Source organism: Chroicocephalus ridibundus, chromosome 1 (genome assembly GCF_963924245.1).
Source record: "Chroicocephalus ridibundus chromosome 1, bChrRid1.1, whole genome shotgun sequence".
In the NCBI taxonomy this organism is placed as follows: Eukaryota; Metazoa; Chordata; class Aves; order Charadriiformes; family Laridae; genus Chroicocephalus; species Chroicocephalus ridibundus.
Genome location: NC_086284.1, coordinates 136,344,278 through 136,364,880, shown reverse-complemented (window position 1 = coordinate 136,364,880; position 20,603 = coordinate 136,344,278). Strand labels below are relative to the sequence as shown.

General features: G+C 43.2%; 1 protein-coding gene across 2 annotated transcripts in view; it reads left to right on the top strand.

Annotated features, from left to right (window-relative positions):
• The first annotated feature begins 1,446 nt into the window (after window positions 1-1,446).
• The window catches only part of KIAA0930 (KIAA0930 ortholog), an 88,221-nt gene continuing 69,064 nt past the window's right edge, over window positions 1,447-20,603 (top strand). For both annotated transcript variants that reach the window (XM_063354994.1, XM_063354986.1), the window contains exon 1: window positions 1,447-1,964. In XM_063354994.1, coding sequence (XP_063211064.1) covers window positions 1,820-1,964 — 145 coding nt within the window. In that variant the 5' untranslated portion in view covers window positions 1,447-1,819. The remainder of the gene's footprint in view (window positions 1,965-20,603) is intronic.

Here is a 20,603-nt window from a genome sequence, read left to right as displayed (position 1 = left end):
GTCATACAGCATTTGGAAACTTTTCTTACTAAGCCATAGCAAAAAGCCCAGGTCTCAAATGATGTCCATCTCAAGTCTTAAGTCCTCTGTCCCCTTCCCACCACTGTCTTCAAGGCCTGCTAAGTTTCAAATAGGACTTGACAGAGAAGAAAAGGCTGCATAAGCCTTACAATATTTTTAGGAACTGAGGAGGGTGTAAAGTAATATTATAAATAAAAAATGTTGAGTGAATTGTTTGCAGAAGAATGGGACAGGCAGTTGTATTGCTCTCCATCTGTGGCTTAACAAATCCTTAATTTATGAGCTGAGGAAGGTCTGGCCATTGTTGGTATCTGCTGGGGACAACCAGCAGCAGCAGCAGGACTTGGGGTCCAGTCACTGCAGCACAAGCTGGCTTTTTCCCTGAAATCACCCATTCCTGATTTACATTACACCTCACTGGCAAGATGTGCTAATACTAAGGGAGAGGAGACCCAGCTCTTGGTAGACACTTCAGGGGATGCCTCAGGTTGGGTTTTGTCCCCATAGCACTGTACGTGTATGGTTACAGCTGGCGGAGGACAGGAGAGCAAGAAGGAAGCAGCAGCTCAGGAGATTTGGTGTCAGTGGGGCAGGCAGGAGAACTCCGCTTGCAGTGGCAAGAGTCTGGGGGCAAACCTATGGGACACAACGAGAGGGGAGGATAGGGAGGAAGGTGTCCAGAAAGCCTGACTCGAAACAAAAGGTCTTGAGATGGGAGGGACTGAGGACTGTGTGGGCTGCCCTGGATGATGGCCAAACACCTGGCCCTGCTCTCCTCGCAGAGCCTGCCTGCAGGTGCATTTTCTTATCTTTCTTCTTGTCGGGTTACAGGCCACCTGAAATACTGTTTTGCATTTTCTGCTTGGACAGATCATAGAATGATTTGGGTTGGAAGGGACCTTAAAGATCATCTAGTTCCAACCCCCCTGCCCTGGGCAGGGACACCTCCCACTAGACCAGGCTGCTCAAAGCCCCATCCAGCCTGGCCTTGAACACTTCCAGGGAAGGCGCATCCACGGCCTCTCTGGGCAACCTGTTCCAGTGTCTCACCACCCTCATAGTGAAAAATTTCTTCCTGATATCTAATCAAAATCTACTCTCTTCCAGTTTGAAGCCATTACCCCTCATCCTGTCACTACATGCCCTTGCAAACAGCCCCTCCCCAGCTTTCCTGTAGGCCCCCTTCAGGTGCAGGAAGGCCGCTATAAGGTCTCCCCGGAGCCTTCTCTTCTCCAGGCTGAACAACCCCAAGGTTTTCCGTCGCCAAAAGGCCCCGCTCGAGTATTTTAGGTTTAGATCCAATCATTGCCTGGAAAACCCTCCGTGGGGACAACGACGCGCCCGCAACGGCCACGGGGGCGGGGCCGCCGGCTCCTGGCCCCGCCCCCGCCACGCCCTAAGGGCGTGGCGGGGGCGGGGCCAGGAGCCGGCGGCCCCCGCCCCCGTGGCTGCTGTAGCAGGAAGCGACGGAGCGCGGCCGGGCAGCGCCGGTGGAAGCGATCGCGGCGTCCCGGGTGGCGGGCTGCTGTCGACGCCCGGTTGAAACTTTCTGAGGGGTTGAACCGGGGAGGGTCTTCGCCCCCTCCCCTGCCGCAGCCCGGAGGAGGAGGAGGAAGAGGAAGAAGCAGCAGCAGCGTTGTCGGGAGGGTTTTCTGTTCGTTGCCAGCGGGCGGCCCCCGGCTCCGCCCGCCGCTGCCGGGAGAGGCGTGCGGGCGGCGGGGGCGGCAGCGCCGGGTGCCGCGGCCGCCTCCGCGGGGCGGCCTGACATGAGATCATCGCCGGCGGCGGCAGCGGCAGCATGGCCTCTGCCAGGAGCGGCGGCCGCGTCGGGCCGAGGGACGAGGAGGCCAACGGCGACCTGGACCGCTCCCTGCAGCAGATGCTGCGGGCGATAGCGGAGGAGCGGAGCCGCGCCGGCCTCCGTCAGGAGATCAGCGGCCTCGGTGAGTCGGCGGCCGGGGCCTCCCCGCCGGCTGGGCGGGAGACGGGAGGGGCAGCGGAGGGGCGGGCGCGGCGCCCCGGGGTCCCGCTCCGGGCGGGAACGGGGAGCCCCCGCCTCCGCGGGGCTGCGGGATGGGTCGGTCGCCTGCTCCGGCCGGTGCTGCCGGCGGCGGTGGCCCGGAAACCTGTTGTGTGTGTGCTGCCGGGCTGTCACGGGGATGGGCCCTTTTCCCTTCCGAAGTCCCCGAGAAACCGGAGAGAGCAGCTGGCTGCTCCATTGTCTGAAATGCCCTTGGAGGAAAATGGTCAGAAGGCACCACGCACATCAGCCAATGTTATTTTTATATATATATATATATATATATTTAAGTATAAGCTATGTGTCATGCGTTTTGGAATACAAACAGAACAAATTTTTCGTTACTTTTGCCAGTGCATGCGGTCGTATGGCTTCTCAACTGATCTCTGTAGATTAATTTATTTTTTTTTCCCCCCTTCTGAGTCAGACACCTCCCTTTGCTGAGTAAATGACTTCACGCTGCTTGCCGTGGTCTAGTAAGCACATAACGTTGTGGCTCTTGGTGGTCAGTTAATTGTTTAAATCCTGGAGGTTTTCTTCAGCTTTTGGGCTATCTTGTTTACTAACATCTCGATCTATGCAAATTTTATGTGGCACGTCTTTATTTAGCCCTTGGCAAAGCCTACGCATTGCAAAATAAAAGTTTGAAGTTGAAATTCAGTTGACTTTAGGCGACAGAGTGGTATGACAGCTCCCTTAACCAAAACCCTTCGCATCAGGAAGCTCTTCTGGCTAGGCTAATGCATAGAAATCATTTGTTTTTATGTGCAACAATAGAGATCATAGACAGAAGTTTTTGATGTGAGGAATGGTTTCTACCTACTTTAAGGGGATGAATGCCCAGAAGTCCTTGCGGGGTCAGGGCTTTGAATTATGAACACTGATGTTCCATATTTCTCTTGTTTCTTCCATGTGGCCTTTATTAAGGGCTCCTTCTTCCTCATCTCATTTATAATGTCCCAACATTCTCTGTTTCTTAGTCTTCCTTAAAAACCCAGAATGAGTTTTTGTTTGAGTTTTGCTGGCTTTGTGATGTGGATTGGCATGGGAAATCTCTCTGGTTCTCCATCTGACCTTTACGCACCAGTTTGTCTGCCAGTGCTTACTGTGGTCTCCCCAGGGAGGGATGGGCTCTCCCTCCTTTATTTTTGCCTTGCATATAATGAAAGCTTGTGCAAACAGAGAGAAATGAGGAGTCTGTCTTGTTTCTTTTTTGTTTTTTTTTTCAAATTAAATTGGATCTCATGGCTTAACTGTAGTATAAAAACATTACAGGGCCAAATAAAGTGTTGTGGCAAAGATACTGTAACCAAAACAGGAAAAAAAAACCCAAACCAAAATGCCTGTGAGATTGCATTCATTGAAAAGCTGTTGTCAGCTCATGTTTGGCTATAACATGTTTGAGTGAAAATAAAGACTCATAGGAATAGAAATGTCACCATCGCTTTCTTTGACTGAAATTGGAAAAGGGAAAAACTGTGGTGGCTGGTAAGTACGTAGAAACACCTCCTCTCCGCTTGTGTTTGAATGCACAACCACAGTAGTTCATCGTGAGAAGTCCAGCTGTGTAACTTTGGAATAATCAGACAAGTAATAGACAGTATTGCACCTCTCTTCTACCAGAAGATGACTTGAAAGGAAAACCTCAGCAGAACTGCTCAGCTTGTTGCACTGAGGGGCTGATCCTGGCTGTGGAGATTTGCCTGTGTATGTCCATACCTTTGTGGAAAGAGGTTACGTCTCACCACAGGAGTGCCTTGGACATTCAGTTTTTATTTCTAGGGAACTCTTAGCTGAAAACACTGCAATTTGCCAAGCTATTATGCCTTTCCCACAAGTGCAGTATCCTGCAGGTGGAGGAGTGCCTTATGTCTCCCTGCCCTCAGCAGCTGCAGGTGTGATGGACCTTCAGCTTTTTTTTTAATGCAGGGAGAATCCTGTGGTGGCTATTTCTGGGCAGAGTTGCTGAATATTAGTTCCTGCTGGCACTCCCCTTGCTAATTCCTGAGCACTGCGGAGTCACAAAGTGGGACCCCTCTCAAGATTAGAGGTTGCAGATTCAGATTACTATAGGAACATGTAAATCATCACAGCATCTGACCAGCTTTTTTAAACACATACATAGTATTACTTCAAGTTTGGGAGGAATGTACTGGGAAGCTTTCTTAAGGCCTAGGAGACAGAGAATCTCTCTCTGCTATAAATCTCCACTTTTCTGTATTGAAGGATGTTCCGAGATTTTAATTTCATTGTGTGCTGCATGTTACCTGATATATAATCTTGTCACTCACAGTGAATGACTGCTTTCTCCCCTCCCCCTCCCCCCCTTCTGTGATTTATTACTATGGAAGTAAATAGTTTAAATACTTCTCTTAGGAAGAAGACTAAGCTTTCGGGGTGGTGCTTAATAGAAATTGTAGATGAACAGAAGGTTATCAGGTGTAATCCCATGGCTTAAATTTATACACGTCTGGACTGCCCTAGCAAATTCTGCTGCAGGCCACGCACCATAGTCAAAATAACCTGGGCTATTCCCGCATATGCCGGGCACAAGCAGCACAGCAGATGTAGAGGCTTTTCCTTGAGTTCAGTACTCATAAAAGTAGTCACCATCCCGTATGGGTTCAGGTAGCTAACACAGAGGTTTTGTTTGCTCTTCGTGCCTGGGTGCTATTATTTAAAACAGTCCCCATGATCCAGCCTGGAGCTGGATGTCACCTGTTTGGCTGCAGAATGAGCACCCCCAGAGCTGATTTTTATATTAGTGATGTTTCTTTTCCAATGGCCAAATCCTTTTCAGCTGTGTCAGTAGGTCAAACATGTTGTGAGTTTTTTCTGAGTTCTCTCGAAATCAGCTGACAAAGACTTTGACTGTGTTAAATTCTGGGTTTTTCCTGAGTGCTGTTAACGTCCCAACAATAAAATGGGACTTACTGGGTCATAATTTGGGCGGCCTCTCTCCTTTTGTGTATTTCCTTTAAGTGAGCCCCTACTCCCCAGCCTAAGGAGGAAATTGCTGGTTTTGCTGACACTGGATTTTGGTGAGAGGAATTGCTTTATTTCAGGATTATCACATGAGCATTTGGACAAGTATTGTCAAAAAATGTAAATCCCCTTGCATGGGATTTTTTTTGTGTTGTCCTGTTTGTGTAATGTAGAAAATATAGCAAATCTGACATCACACTTCAAAATAATGACTCACGTGTGACTCCTTACCAAGCTGCTTAGGGGGAAGGATGATGCCTCTCTGAGAAGCCTCGGCTGGATGTTAGTGTCATTGTGTGCAATACTGGCTCTGAAATGCCATTTTTTAGAACACTTCTCTGGCAAAATAATTCTCTTTCTGGGGGAATGACAGAATTGCTGTATGTCTCCTCAGCCAGGCTGCGTGTAAGGCTCTGAAGTTACCTTTTTGGCCAAAGCCCTGAACTGGGAGGGTTTTATTTTTGTTTGTGCCTGAAACTACTGTGTAATGTTGTCAGATGCTTAATTTACCTGCGTCCTTCTGTCCTCCAGTGACAAATTGCCCTGCCTTTGGTGTAGCACAGTGTGCTTGGGTGCAGGTGGGACTTCGTACATACGTACTGGAACTTATGATGAGTAAGAAAAATAAACAGGGAGATCTGAATAATGTCTCGAATTGTGGCTGATCAGTAATGGAGATGAGTAGCCAGGCAAAAGGTGGAGGAGTCATAAGGATCCTGACAAGTAGGTGGCTGCCCCGTGGGCTGCAGTAAATGAGGAGTAAATAAGCAGTTGAAAACTGCTGCCACCAGGCACTGAAGGTCTGTGATGGTGGTGGCCACAGGTGTTGGCAGAGAGGCCAGACCCTGCAGGCAGCCTCATAGTCTTGTCAGTAATGAAGTGTTTCTTCTGTATGGTTTCCTGGTGATAGAGGAGGTCTTCTCATATTTGGCCGGCTGTTGACAAGAGGAGGGCAGAGGAGAGTGTACTTGGTGTAGGCTCAGCAGAAGGAGGAACGTTCTTCCTCAAAGTCTCAGGATTGCTTGGACTTGTTTGCGCAGCAGTGCACCTCGGGGCCTGTCATGTGAGTACAGACAGGGGAGTGATTCATGTACCAAATTATCCTGATGAATAAATCCTGGAAATAAATACGTCTCTAGCCTTCCTGAGAGAAGAAAAGGTGAGGTGGCATACAGTAAGTGCTTGCAAGTGTTGTGGAAAATATGATGGAAACATAAAGACCCAAGTGGGAAAATATGGGTAGAAGAATGAAGAACGGTGGAAGAAATTTTTGGAAAGCAAAAGAGGTTAAAAGGAAGAATTAGAAGAATGAATAATTTGAATTTGACAGTACTAGATTCAGGCCTTAACTCTATCATAGTGTAATAACTTTTAATTAAATTATAATATTCAAGAAAGACATATTTGCTTCTGAAGCTTTGAAGAAAGTGTAGCCACTGAGTAGGTAGAAGTGTCTGCTGAGAATTTGCTGCAGTACAGAACTGGTTTGACAGGAGTAGCTTTCATGCAGAAACAAAACATATTCTTCATTCGTGGTTCTTCTTGGAGTTAATTCAGAGAGTTGTCCAGTCAAAGGTGAGAAACTACAAAAGCCTGGGAAGCTTTGTTTTCTTTTGATCTGTGAATAACGAGAAGGTACAAAAATCACCTCTGTCCTAATGAAAGCTTGAAGGACGTATACAACCAAATTTGCTAACTACAGGTAAAGTCCCCTGTAATGAGTTAGTTTAATATACAAATATGTTGATGAATTTACTATCTCTTCATTCAATGCATTTAGAAGGATTTGAGTTTAAAATACAGTTTTTATTACTTGAACCTTAGTATTTGTACAAGTTCTTTTGTCCTGTTTATAAAACATTTTGCAGCTAATGAATATGAAATGTTCAATAAAAAATGAATAGTCAAATACTGAAAAGAAAAAGATACTAATGTAATAACTTATAAATAATAAAATAAAAAATATTTATAGAGTAGCTTCGTAATCACTAAAATAAAAAATAGAAAAAAATCAGAGCATTCCAGCCAAGAATAATCTGTATTTCTTTCTAGGAAAAGTTCTAGAAAGTACAAATGCAAAGCAAGATCAGAACAGATTATTTAAATCAGAGTTAAAGTAAGTACTTTAAAGTCAAAGTGATTTAACCAGCTCACCCTGGGTACTGAACCTCAGATTTGTGTTGGAGAAAGATGAGCAAATAGCCAAGAAATTCCAGTGTGGTTTTTCCTTTTTTTTATTTTTTTTCTTAGAGGTAGAAGGGGAAGATTATTTTAAAGGTGCTTTTTTTTTTTTTTTTTTTGCCTGGCATGGAAAACTGGGAGAAGTTTCTGAAATCAAGCATGCGTGTAGGCATTTGATGCATAGTTGAGTGCTTGGATAGGGTGGTGTAGGAGAAACCACAAGTGTAGGAGAAACTACAGCTGGAGCCAATTCTGGTCATGGGATGGGAACGTGTTTCTGCTTGTCCAGCAGCCTTGCATGCACCACCGATGGGGTGCGGGATGTGCTTGCTAGGTCCTCTGAGAGATCTGCCTTGCTTCCTATCCCAGCAAGGCCCAGGGGCACGGAGCAGGGCTGGCCGTGCTGGAGAACAGAGGGTGGGAGAGAGGAGCTTGTGGTGCCGGTCTGGGATGGGCCTCAGCAAATTGTACTCGTGCGAGGGGTACTGTTTGTACTCCAAGGACATCAGACTCGGGCAAGTCTGATGGAAGGTGATTTTTTTGAATGCTTGTATCAGGGCTGGAGTGGGTAATTTTAAAACCAGGGTGCAGTGCCAATTTTTTAAGTTAATGTCTCTTGCTGTAATGCATCAGTGAGAACAAAGTAGTTGAAGGTGGCTGCTGGGAAATTTGCATTCTGGCAGGGCTGTGCTAGGTGGCATGCTTTTTGCAGATGAGATTTCTTGGTATCACAGAGCAGGTGAGAGGCTGTAATTTTGCTGTGGTGTGTTTCTGTGCTGTGGGGACTGAGAGGGGGACAAAGGAGGATCTCTCACTGGGACTGGGAGACCTTGTGATGTTGGCGTAGGATGACAGCCGGAGGCAAATAATGATCTTTTAATATCAAGGCTGATGTGAATATAACTGGTGTCAGAAGGAGTATTGAGACCTTGTGCCCTAGGATCCCATCCTGCCACTTCTACAGTCAAGCACAGGATATTTAGGAATATCCGTGTAGGATCAAGTCATGGAGATCAGCAGTCTGGGATAAACTAGGTCTGCAGCCCTCCAGGGTAAATACCCTTTTTTCTTTTTTTTCTTTTTTAATGGTGGTTCATTTAAAATTCCATTTTCGTTGTTTATTAGAACCTTGTTCATGCTGTTGTCACTAATGGCCTGTCAGGCTTTCCATTACACACCAGTGTTTTCAGGGGATTTGTAATTTGGCTATGAAGGTTAGCTTCTGTCAGGAGCTTGACAGACATCATCCCAGATCAATAATATAATGTGGTCTTTCTTCTATTACAGCTTTTACATATTTTTTGAGCAGAAAATGGATATGAATCTTTATGGGATTTTCATGTCGTGCTCAAGAGTATACTTTTTCAAATTATAAGTCAGACTGGAGAAGAAGGCAAGATTTAAAAAACCAAAACAAACAAACAAAACAAACAAAAACAATCCACAAAACCCCCCCCCAAACAACCCAAATCCCACGCCAACAAAAAAAACAAAATACCCTTCAGAACAGTGATGCCCCAACTAAATAAGCAGTTTAGTTTTTTTAAAACAAGGCATGCTGCTGTTCATTTTTGGATGCTAGCAGAAGTTGCTGGATACCCAGTTCTTTGAAAATGATAGTCCTTCGGGACTGAATTATGAATCTGTAAGCCTGAAAATGGGAATGGTCAGGGTATTTTGAAACATCCTTTTCTTATGTATGTAATACTGTAGTTCTAGTTGATACCTTAACTGTTTGGTTTTGTTGTTCTAGCAGTATACTCTCTAAATCTTTGATAGGTTACTAGTTGCAGATCCATTTTGAAGTCTGGGTTCTGTTTTGAGCTTTAAGATGGATGGGACATGTGTCTTAAGGATTAAAATACAGCTTACCATTACAGTTCAGGATGGATCTTGTAAGGATTTAACAGTATATCTCGTTGGATTCTTCCAAAGGAATGAAAAATTGGATTTCCTGAAGGATGAAGCATGTTGGTGTCCCCTCTGGTTGTCTGTGCTCAGGATGCTGATTGATAGAAAAAGCTCAGAGGATGCAGACTTTTCAACAGTTGAAATACACTGTGTCTTATGTTCCAGCTACGTTTTGGGGGGAAAAACAAAGCCTTGCAACTGAATAGTTAGTAATGACTGTTGCATCCACTTATCCTTGTAAATGGGCTAAGTAGGATCAGGGGAGCAGCTCACTGACACTGAAAGTATTACCATGAAGTGAATGATGAGATGTAAGGGGAAAGTCTGTACAAAATCAATTCATGGTCTTAGGAGCCCACTCAATAGGGAAGCTGCTTTCTTCCAGTCGATATTCAAAAGAATGTCAAACAAGCTGGTTTTGGTTTACTTGCAGCTCCTTGGGCTAAACAGGGTGGATGTCAGAGAATCAAGGTTACTCTTTTGTGCGTGTGTGGTCCCTGGTTACTTTTCTTGATGCAGGAAATAAAATACAGTCAGGATATACAGAAAAAACAGATAGAGAAAAACCTGTTAGAGGAGTTGCAGTAGCCTGGGCACACTTTGATAGCAGTTCTGTTGACTGAAGATAATCAGATGCAGCAACAGTCCTAAGTAGTTTTCTTCCCTGAGTTCTTACTGTTTAAGGCGTGAATACTACAGGTAAGAATTCATGGGGTTTTCTGCAACCCCATTTTAGAAACAAGGTTTTGAAACTGAAGGTCTTGTCATTTTGGTTTGCCTGGTCACTAGTACTACGCGAAGTTGAACCCTGAAAACAACAGTATTCTTTATCTTCTTTCTCTGGGGTTTCCTTAAACCTATTTCATCAAGGGTCTCAAATCCCTTTGAGGCAGATGTATTCTTTTGCAGGCAGATAGGGTGTTGTGCCATGAAGAGCAATTCCTTTTGGGGCCATGTCCTTCCTGCCACTGTGGAATGAGGAAACGACTACTGGTTGGGGGTATTTAGGCGGTATCTGGTGTTTCAAAATATTCTTTGCATAATTTTCTTTCCTACTGCTGGATCTGTCAAAGCGTAGCACATGGCAGGCAATGAATACTCTTTCACATTAGGACCAATTTTAAAGCGTTCCAGAGTGTTTCTAGGTGCAATGGTGTGCTCAACGTTCAGAAGTGCATTTGAGGCCGCCTAATCTGTTGTACTGTGTCTGGTTTCCCGTGTGGGAAATTACATTGTTGGACTCCGTGTCTCCCCTTTAACCAGGATGTGCCAGTGAGTCAGGCTGAGGCTGCCCCTGGTTTTGATGTTAGTGTTGGGGCGATGAAAATCTTCATGGCTCAATAACAACCTAGCTTTTTGTAAGCTACCACGCAGAGGAGAGAGGCCCTATATTGAGTAAATGCCAGAGGCTGCCCCATGCCTGGATTCTCACTTTCAGGAAATTTGCATCAGTTGTTGCTGCCACTTCATCAGTCCATTGGGGCTGCAGCATGTAGGGTCTTCTGTAGGGAGACTGTCAACACTTAGCCTTTGAACGCTTGGATGGTGTTTCCCTTGATCAAATGGATGTGGAAGATGTATTACTTCTGATTGTCTCTATCTGGAAGTAATATAGGTAGTTTTAGCTCCAGTCTCTGTTTGCATGTCTAAATACCAAGCTTGGATAAAAGGAAGTGAGTTGGGAGTTCTTGGTCCCTTCTCACAGGGCTCCATGTGATCATCGGGAACTCGAGAGATGGAATAAAATGCCAGTGAAGCCTGAGCTGTCTTTCCGCTATGAACAGTTTGATTTAATTGCCTTGAGATCCTGAAACATCATCAAGGTGAGGGAAGTGTTTTGAAATGGATTTTTAGTATTCTGCTAAGAGCCGTGAAAGATTTCACCAGAAATTTATTCCTCTGCTTTTTCAGAGAACAAATACAGGAGTTCTTGAATGTCTAGCAATGTTATATTTTCCGTAAGGAGTACGTTTACTAACCTGCCTTAAAGGATATTGAGAGATGGATTTTAAATTTCCATAAAACCCAGTGCTCCATAATAATACACAGGATGCTTAGTGTGATTTAAGTAATCAGTCCTGAGGAGATGTGTTTATAGCCTCATAAGGGTGACTTCTCCTCAGTTATTGCCTGAGCTCATCTTTTCAGAAACAAAGCAGCAAGCTTATCGCTTGGAGATAAAGCTCTGTGTAAGCCCAGTGGCTTATGATCTAGCTTTTCTATACTTCATAGGAATGCCTAAATATTTTTTTTCTTGGTTTTAATAAGAAGTTTAATTCTGCCTAAATAATGAAGATGTGAATGGATGACCCATGTTTTTCATAACAAAGGTGACTAAACTCTAGTCAAAGCATCATGTGAATTGTTAGTAGGCCATGTTTTACGTGAATAAAGGGGAACTAATTTCATCCTCTTTGATCTTCGATATTACAAGCATAGATTACACTATGCTGTGTTCTTTAGTCTGACTCATCAGATTCATACTCGATTGTGTTTCCTAAGTGACTTTTTTTTCCTTTCAGTTAAAAAAGAAATAAAGATGTAAAGGTGTACATAAGGCCCTTCAGGGATGCAAGTGCTTTAAAAATGTTCCAGGATCAGAATAATTATTGTGAAATTTTTTCACTTTCTTCTGTTCAACAATGTCAGGCTAACTCATTTGATTATATCTATGTACATGCACACAGGTGTATATATATTTAATTCAATGCATTGATCCAAATACAAGATAAAACTATTTTTTTTAATGCAAGAATAATGCCTTTAGTACTTGTTCCATATTTGACTGTACCTAGTTGCTCTTAGAAGCCGATAGGGAAAAAGTAATTGTGAGCGTACCATGAAAAAGTAAAAAAGCAGGCAAAGTGTAAGATCCAAAGTATGCTGATTGCTATTTTCAAGCTGGTTTACATTTATTTCTAAAATAACATTTCTACAATCTCCAATATAAAGAGATTAAAAAGTTTGGACTTGCTTGGAATCCTGTCTTGAAGCTCACGCTAATGTCTTGCTCTGAGGCTTTATGATTCCGCTTTTGTAGATGGTGCTAACGATGTAGGCATTGCACTCTGAGTGGGCTGGTGTCCTTGTGAGGGACAGACTGTAAATTCCCTGACGAGGGGCAGAAGGCCCTCCAAGCCTTCAATGGAATGCCTCCAACACTCACAAGGAAATAAATAATGCAGGCCTGGCCTTCAAAGAACTGATAAGACTAACACTTCTGGTGCCTGAAAGTGTGGGAGAACTGTCTTGTGAAGACAGGATAGTTCTGCCACTCGTGTGGTGAGCTTGCTAGTTCTCAGTTCTCAAGGCCGTTGTGTCTGACAAGTGACCTTTGCTTCATTATCTACGAAATGCGTATGAAAGCACACACCCCCGCATATGCTAATGAAGATTATAGAGATCATGCTAAACATGTATGACTGTGGCACTCCTCTCTCCACCCAAATCAAGCTACACGTCACCTGGGAGAAGGGAGAAACCTGAGACAGCCTTGGCAAGGGGGGTGGACCATGCTAATTCAGCAAACATAAAAGGGGAAAATAAGTGCCCCTAGGGGGAAACAAAGAAGAAACAATAAAAGAAGATTGTGCCTGGGAAGATTCTTCCCAAGAACGAAGACCATGCCTGGAAAGGTTTTTCCAAGAAAGAGGAAGATTATGCCTGGGAACATTCCCTGAAAAAGACGCTGGAACCAGGACCGGTGATCTCTTTATCTCTGTCTTTTTCTCCGTCTTTTCCTTTCTCTATCCCTCAGTTTCTCTTCTCTTAGAATTGTTAAGTAACAGTTAGAGTTGTTAAGTAATGACCTTAAGTACCGCTTGTCATAAGTTGTCCTATACCTGTTGTTAAGCAACACAATGCATACCTCACCATTTGCCATCACTTGTTATATACCTAACCAATTATCATGGACTTGTTAAGACCTATACTAACCATTTTGGGAAGCTAATAAATGTTTGTATACGGACCTTGAGATTTATCTCACCTTAGTCTGCACTGTTGAGAATTTACGAATCTGAAGTCACTTACCCTCCCTCTTTACTGGGAGTGGGATGCGACAGTCCTGTTTCTGGAAGGTGTGCAATCCTCTTCACAAGAGGCGGTCTGCCTTACGTCCTTACTGTAGCATGTCCAGGAGCACCACCTTCAGCTAGTGATATTTTACCATCAAGAAAATTCTCAGGTGTTGCCAGAGTATAGAAGACACTCATCCGTCTGATGCTTGCTTGACACTTTGAGTCCTTAGTCAACCTGAGGCTTTATCATTCATAGTTCTTTTTACTGGATGTCTCTGGCACTACAGGAGGAGGAATGAGTCACTCTCTAAACTGGAACACCGTTGAAGTCTATAACCCTGCATGCACGTGCAGAGGAGGGGTATACAAACCATTAATGCTGAACTTCAGAGATCTGGATTTAGTGTCTCCTCTTCTGTGGATTTCTTTTTGTGATTCTGGGCAAGTTGCAGCACTCTTTGCAACTGTGTTCCCCATCTGGTATTGGGAAATAATAAACCATTACCTCAGAGGGAAAACTGTACTATAGTTGACAAGTCAGCTCCCTCCATAAGCAGCATCCCAGAGCAGTGGAATAGCACAGCCACAGTGGAGTGCACCAGGGAAAGCGTGGACTGTCCTCTTCAGTCCTGAGCTCGTTGGTTTAGCAGAAACATTGAGCAGATGATAACAGCAAGGAAAATGGAAGACTAACAGTTCATATAGAATCACAGACTGGTTAGACTTGGAAGGGACCTCGAAGATCATCTAGTTCCAACCCCCCTGCCATGGGCAGGGACACCTCCCACTAGACCAGGCTGCTCAAAGCCCCATCCAGCCTGGCCTTGAACACTTCCAGGGATGGGGCATCCACAGCTTCCCTGGGCAAACTGTTCCAGTGTCTCACCACCCTCACAGTAAAGTGATTTAATGGCTTTGTCCCCCTTCTGAACAAAAACAATGCCTGTAAAGAACATAATTTTTGCTTTATTAACAAAAACCATAAACACAGAGTTGTCTGTGGGGTTTTTGGGTCAAAACTCGAACTTTCGAACCTGAATTCTTCTATGTATCTATGGACCTGACAGAGATGAAGAAAGCACCAGGTTCAAGTTTTTCTTCCTGTGGTGTTTTGAATGGGGCAAAAAGGGGAAATCAAGCATAGGCATGTCCTTCCTCTTTCTACTTTGCTGGCAAGAAACTTCAAAAGGAATCACAAATGTTTCTTCTTCATCAAAATGCTGTGAAAAATGCAGCAATTAAAATTGTAATGCTTACCTTGTACTTTGTCACTGTCTCTTAAACCTGAGGTTGAGGGCATTTTCTAAAATTTACAGAAAACAAAAGGACAGGGGGGAAAGGGAGTTTCTGTGACTGCATCTGAAGCCTTTATGTGTCTCTTCAAATGTCAGTTCTATGCTTCAGTGCTTTGATGATTGAATGGAAGAATGTTAAGATTTATATTCTTTACTTCAAAACTCTAGTGGCAACATCAAAAGGTAGTAAACTGTGTAATCAAAATCACAGGGGAGGGTGTTCATAAGCCCGATGGTGGGAAAAAGCAGAAAAAGAAATTGCTGCCTTGTGCTTTTGCTGAGGAATTTTCTAAATAAGACCTTTCTTTTTCAACTCATGTGTTCCTGCTTGAGACCTTGTAACTGTCATGAGACAGAGGTAGCGATTTCTCAACAGATAAAGGCTGTGACTGTTGCTGACCTTATCAGCCATGTTTTGTAATGATTTTTTTGGTCTGGAGAGAGTGACTGGTTGAGGATGATGTGGTGGGTGGGAGAGAGACCCAGGGAGGGAGAGAGGGCAGAAGAAACAGAGCTCAAGTGTCAAACCATAGTCATGTTGCAGGTTGAAGGCAAAAAGCTAGGAAGTCTCTTAAATATGTTGTCCAATATCATATTCCCTGGGCCACTTCGCTGTAGTGCACCCATGTGCAAGGCTTCTGGATCTGTAGGGATTTGTAGCTGTGCAAGCCTCTTCTTTGGAGGAGAAATTGGAGTAGTGATGCTGGTTACAAATGGAAAGGGATGGCATGTATTCAGCAGCTAACATGTTAATGGTAGGCTAAAACTCCATTTATTATACTGAACAGTAGCTTTGCAGTAGTTGCTCTCTGTCTTAAGGAGTAGGTGCTGCTGGCTTTAGAGCAGTCGGTTTGGGTTCTTTCTGACTGAAGTTAGTATGTCATGGATGTTACTAAAATTCCTCCTTTTCTCCTTTCTCTCTTCTAACCAATAATGACCACTTCCCCAAGAGAGACAGTTTTTCTTATTTTCAGTTATTCTGTTGTGGACTAAATTAAAATCCTGTGCTTTACTTGGGGCTGACAAGGAACGATATCTTTCCTTGCCTGTATAAGGTGCCTGCAGCCCAAAAGGCTGGTGTGCTGTCAAGGGGATTGAGGGTCTCCAGATCTGCAGTTCAGCAAGCTACGTGCAGTGCCTACAGGCCAGCCTTGGGCTGGTTTCTTGCCCCTGTGATGGCTTCACAGTGAAGTCATAAGCTGTTAGAGGAAACATATTTCTTCCTTGTATGAATGCGATTTGTTTAAAGGGGGCTGCTTTTGCAGTAAGAGGAGGTTTCACTGGGATGTATGTGAGTGGGCAGACACTCTTCATTTTTATTTTTAGCTAAACAGCTATATTTGTTGTTTTAGAAGCCTGTGTTGTTAATAATGGAAATGCTAAAGGAAGTGCTGCCTAATTAACTGAAATTTCTAGGCACTGGCAAAGACACTCAATTTGTTGTTCATAACACTAAGTACCACTTTGCTTTAGCCTGAAGACTTTAGAAAGAAACCCAAAGTGGGATTTCTAAAGAGCTTGTTTTTGTTTAAGTAGTACCTCCTTCTGTAGATTAGTTGTCTTACGTATGTGTGCAAGTTGGCCACAAGATGGATGAAAGTGTTGGTTGGCAGCTTCTAAAAGCGAGTGGGTTTGTGGTCTAGAAGGTAAGTGAGAATTACGGCTTCCAGCGCGAAGTTGCCAAGTGCTCACTTGGAAAACTGCTGCCAATGTTTCCACTTAAAACAAAGAAACTGAATTTGGAAAATACCAGTGTGTGATAGTGGGCATGTGTAGGAAATAGCTCCGCTTCGCTGCAAGCTGCTGTTGTAATAATTATTCCTTCCTTCTGCCGTGACAGCATGATACTAACTAGCAGCCCCCAGCAAAGATAAGGTGCTAGGGGAGGTACGTACATGAAAACCTCAGTAACAACCACACTGTAGGTAGTTTTGTAAGTTCTTTCAAAATGCAATTTGCTGGTTTTGCCTGGCCTGCCACAATAGTCTCTCAAGTAGCGTTTTGACAGTTTCACAAGTGTGAAAATAGAGACATTGGATGTCATAAATTTACAGGCCTAGCAGTCTTTGATCAGAGTGATTGCTTTGGCAGAGAACAAAAATAGCATCTCTACATGCCGAATGCACGTTGAAAATGCACATCTGTCCTGTTACAGGAAAGTTTCTGCACTCCAGCAGTGCCGGCATGGTTCATAAGTTACCAGGCGGTCTTCCCAGATTGGATTTAGGTCTTGAAAAGTTTGGGACTGTTGCTGGTAGATCCTGGAAGCAGCAGTAGGGAACATGTGAGCCTTTGTCTCTGTTCCCCTGGGTTTGAAGTGATGGCATTTACTGGAATCGAGGTTGCCTCTGTTAAGGGAGGACGGTTACACCTGCGCTAAATTCCCACAGCTATGTCAGTTAGGAAACACAGAAGCTTCCTGCATTAGTTTCTTATGTGAAGGGCATAAGTAGGTGATTCCTCTGGTGTTATCCTAATGAATAAATTAAATCTGTGGAAGTGATGCTTCAGTCCCTCGTGGAATTGTACATGGGTTTGAGCAAGGTTTGGATGCAGCTTCTGGGGAACTACCAACTGTTATGAGAGGCTGAAGTACAGCAAAGTAGCTGATGACTGTTAGATGAAAATAAGTTTATTGTTTCTGTGCACTAAAATTCAGTAGCAGACAATTGTGTTGACCCTTGCTATGATTAGATATTTAAAATAAACTGGCAGATGTCTGTAAGATGCCGCCTCGATGTGGTATTTCATACTGACATATGATATTTAATTATTTCTCTCTAAATTTAACATTTAGGATTGCTGTGTCTCAAAACATATTTCTCAAATTATTTATGGTTCAGTTTGAATTCCACTTTTTCAAACTGGGTATCTGTAGATGGTGCACAATAGTTTATGCTTTTATATCCCGTGGGCTTTGATTCAGTGTTAAGTGTTAACCAAAATGATGGTTTCCACAGTGTAGTTACAGAAGAAAGAAGACTGACAGGAACTTTAAGAATGCAATTTTTTTCAAGAGAAGGTTGTGTTTGTGTTCTTAGCCATGATGATATGCAGCAATATTCTGCAGTGGGAAAAGAACAAGTGCAAGTGGAAATGGAGAATTGAAACAAACGTGGATGAGAGGAAGTAATGTCTCCCTCACCTTTCCCTCTGAGTAATACAGAAACCATCCCAAGGAAAATGAAGGAGAGAACCATAGTGTCCAGGGTCCAAGCACTGAGACTTCTTGATGCTTTTGTGTGAGCGAATGGTTGTTTTCCTTCAATATTCACATTACCTGTATGAAATGAAGTAACAAATAAGCAAGGTATTATTTTATTTTTTTTTCAGGATGGGAGGAATCAAGAGGGTCCAAATCTGAGGAAGCTTTAAATCCCCAGCCAAACTTTGTGGCTTGTGTTCAAACTCAGGCGTGTTCAGTTATACCTTTCTCTGTCACTTTTAGTGGTGTTTCAAAATACTGCACAAAGATTTGTATGTCTATTGCATTTTTTCAGCCAGCATCAAATGTATTTCAACACTGTAATATATAATATTGCATGGCTGTAGTGTAAAAATAAGCATTCCCCTTAATGTTTGTGTTGCTAAGTGCAGGTACTCATATGCTTAGAATGTACTGTAGCATGAGTTGCAGGGTCAGCTGAATTGTTCTCTTCACATGACTTCCACAACAATGTTTGAGGAGTTGGACTTAAATAGTACATGAACTTGTGCTAGACCTCTACAAAGGTAATTCCGTGTTCCTCTCAGTGGGAGAAAACAATGTGAAAACAAATATAATTAAGGTGATCAAAGTGGCAGGTGGTATGCGAAGTTTAGAAAGAAGAAATCAAAGTTTTCCAGAAACTGAAGTTTTCTGAGGTGACCAGAAGTACTTTAGAAAGCAGTTGAGGACATAGATAAGATGTGTTATTGGTATCTAGAAAAATAGTAAGGAAGAAAAAATAAAACCCCCAAACTACAAGAGGATGCTTACCAAATCTAGTATTTGAACTACAGTGTCCTTACTCTCACAAGGTAACAGCTCTTCATGGGAGTTGTTCTGCTGGTTTTTAGCTATTTTCTGTGCTCAATTTGACCTACAAAAAGCAATTCAGTCTGTGAAAGAACTTCTCTGTGTTGTGTATTGTTCTCCTTTCATTGTACATTACAGATGTGCCTAAAGCCACACTCAGGATAACTTCTGAGAATCACTTCTCTCTCGGGTGAAATTCAATAAAACAGAAAATAGCAGAAAAGAATGGTTTGAATTCAGAAACAGGTGTACAAGATCTTAAGAGTAAGGAGGTAGCTGAGAAATGTTTTGTGTTGGTTCATTGCTCTTCAGTTCTAAGGGTGTTCCTCGGATGGGTGGAGTTGTTTCATGGAATTGTTCCATTGCTGATGCAGTGGACTTACATGAATTTAATATTGGAAAATTAGAACATCCTGAGCTTTCCTTTTTGTTAGGGCTCTCTTCCTGTGTTACATATTGTTGATAAAGAGGAGCTTAAATTAAAGAGCTCTGGGCTGAATTTCCTTAATACAAAGCTGTGCAATTCCATACTATGGTTGTATTTTAAGTATTGTCTGTGAGGGCTCTATTGTACCCTCTTCTAGGCCTGTTAATATGTCCTCTTGTACAAGAGCACATTTGAAATCTTGATCATTGTTCTTGGCTGTGCCTGAGGGTAGATCCTTTCTTCTAGTCGTGCTAGAACTCTCCAATGAGAAGATTTGAAGAGCAGGGAAGAGGAGATGGCTTTGTGGAAAGGCATGCATGTGCCCAAAACCTGGTTGCATTAGAAACTCTGCCACTGGGTTTACCTGATTTACAAACATAGTGTTCACAGAACAGGTTGGTATTACCTGGTTTTGGAACTGTGATGGTTCCATAATAGTTCCTCTGTTCAGTGCAGTCAAAAGAGGAAGTCAAGTGTTAGAAGTTATGAGGGAAGATGATTCATGGCACGTGCTCATCTTTAATACTAGAGTCTTGAAAAGGTTCAAAGAAGGGCAGCAGAGGTGCTGTGAGGGATGGCTTCCATACAGGGGACGTTTAACTGGTAGGGTAGGACTTCTCAACCTGGAAAAAAGATGCTTCAGGTCTTGTGCGTGACGGAGACTTGTAAAGCAGGTGCTGTGAGTACAGTGTATAAGCAGTAATTCCTCACTGTGTCGTCTTGTAAAGAAAGCCATTGCATAAAATTGGAAATAGGTAGGTGTGGTAAAAAACCAAAACAAACCAAAAACAAACAAACCCAAAAACAAACCAAACCACACAATGTATGGTAAAAGCTGTGGGGTTTATCTGTGGGGTTTATGGTCACAGACAATTGTAGGTTGTAAAAGCTTACATGGGTCCAAGGCGAGCATGAGCAGGTGAGTAGAAGAGCGATCCAGTGGGAGCTGCCATGTACAGAGGTCTCTGGCACAGAAGGTCACTGACCTGCGATTCACTGTTGGCTGTGAGGGTACTGAGGAGAAAGGTAATGTACTCCTGCCCTTGTTGTCTACTCCTCCCTGTCCACCTACGTTGCCTGCTGTTTAAGGCATGATAGTGGGCTAAACAACCTTTGGCCTTGACTCAAAGTTCTTACATTCTGGTTTTGTATTCCTTGGAATTGAAAGGAAAATGTTATCCAAGGGATTTCCTCATCAGGAATGCCCTGTAATAGTATTTCACTAGGTAATGGCTTAATACAGGAAGAATCTGAAGTATTTCTTCTTTAATTTTGTACTTTACAGTTCTCAGTTACCTGAATTTAGCTTCTTTGTGCTATTTCTACGCTGTTCTTGTAGTGATTTTGTAGAGTTACTGGATATATAACTTTGATCATTAAACCCAATGTAGAAATTGTGCCACTGAATAATACCCAAGTGGTAATCCCAAGCAGCTAATAAGAGATAAGAAAAATACTCTTTTGTGTTGCTGTTTCATTAACCAAGGCAGATCAAGGTACTGGTATAGAGCTGGTTTAGGAAGAGGTTAACCTGCAATTTTGTGGTGTCTTGTCAATACACCCAAAGTGGTAGTTCTAGACAGTTGATGACAATTATATTGATAACCAGCGTCTAAATAGATCTTCAGTATCTTTTCCGTTGATGCTCTTGGTCTCATCTATGCTTGTGCTAGTTTGGAGTCATAATCTACAAAACTGAGAGCGTTTTTGACAAAGAATAGCTTAA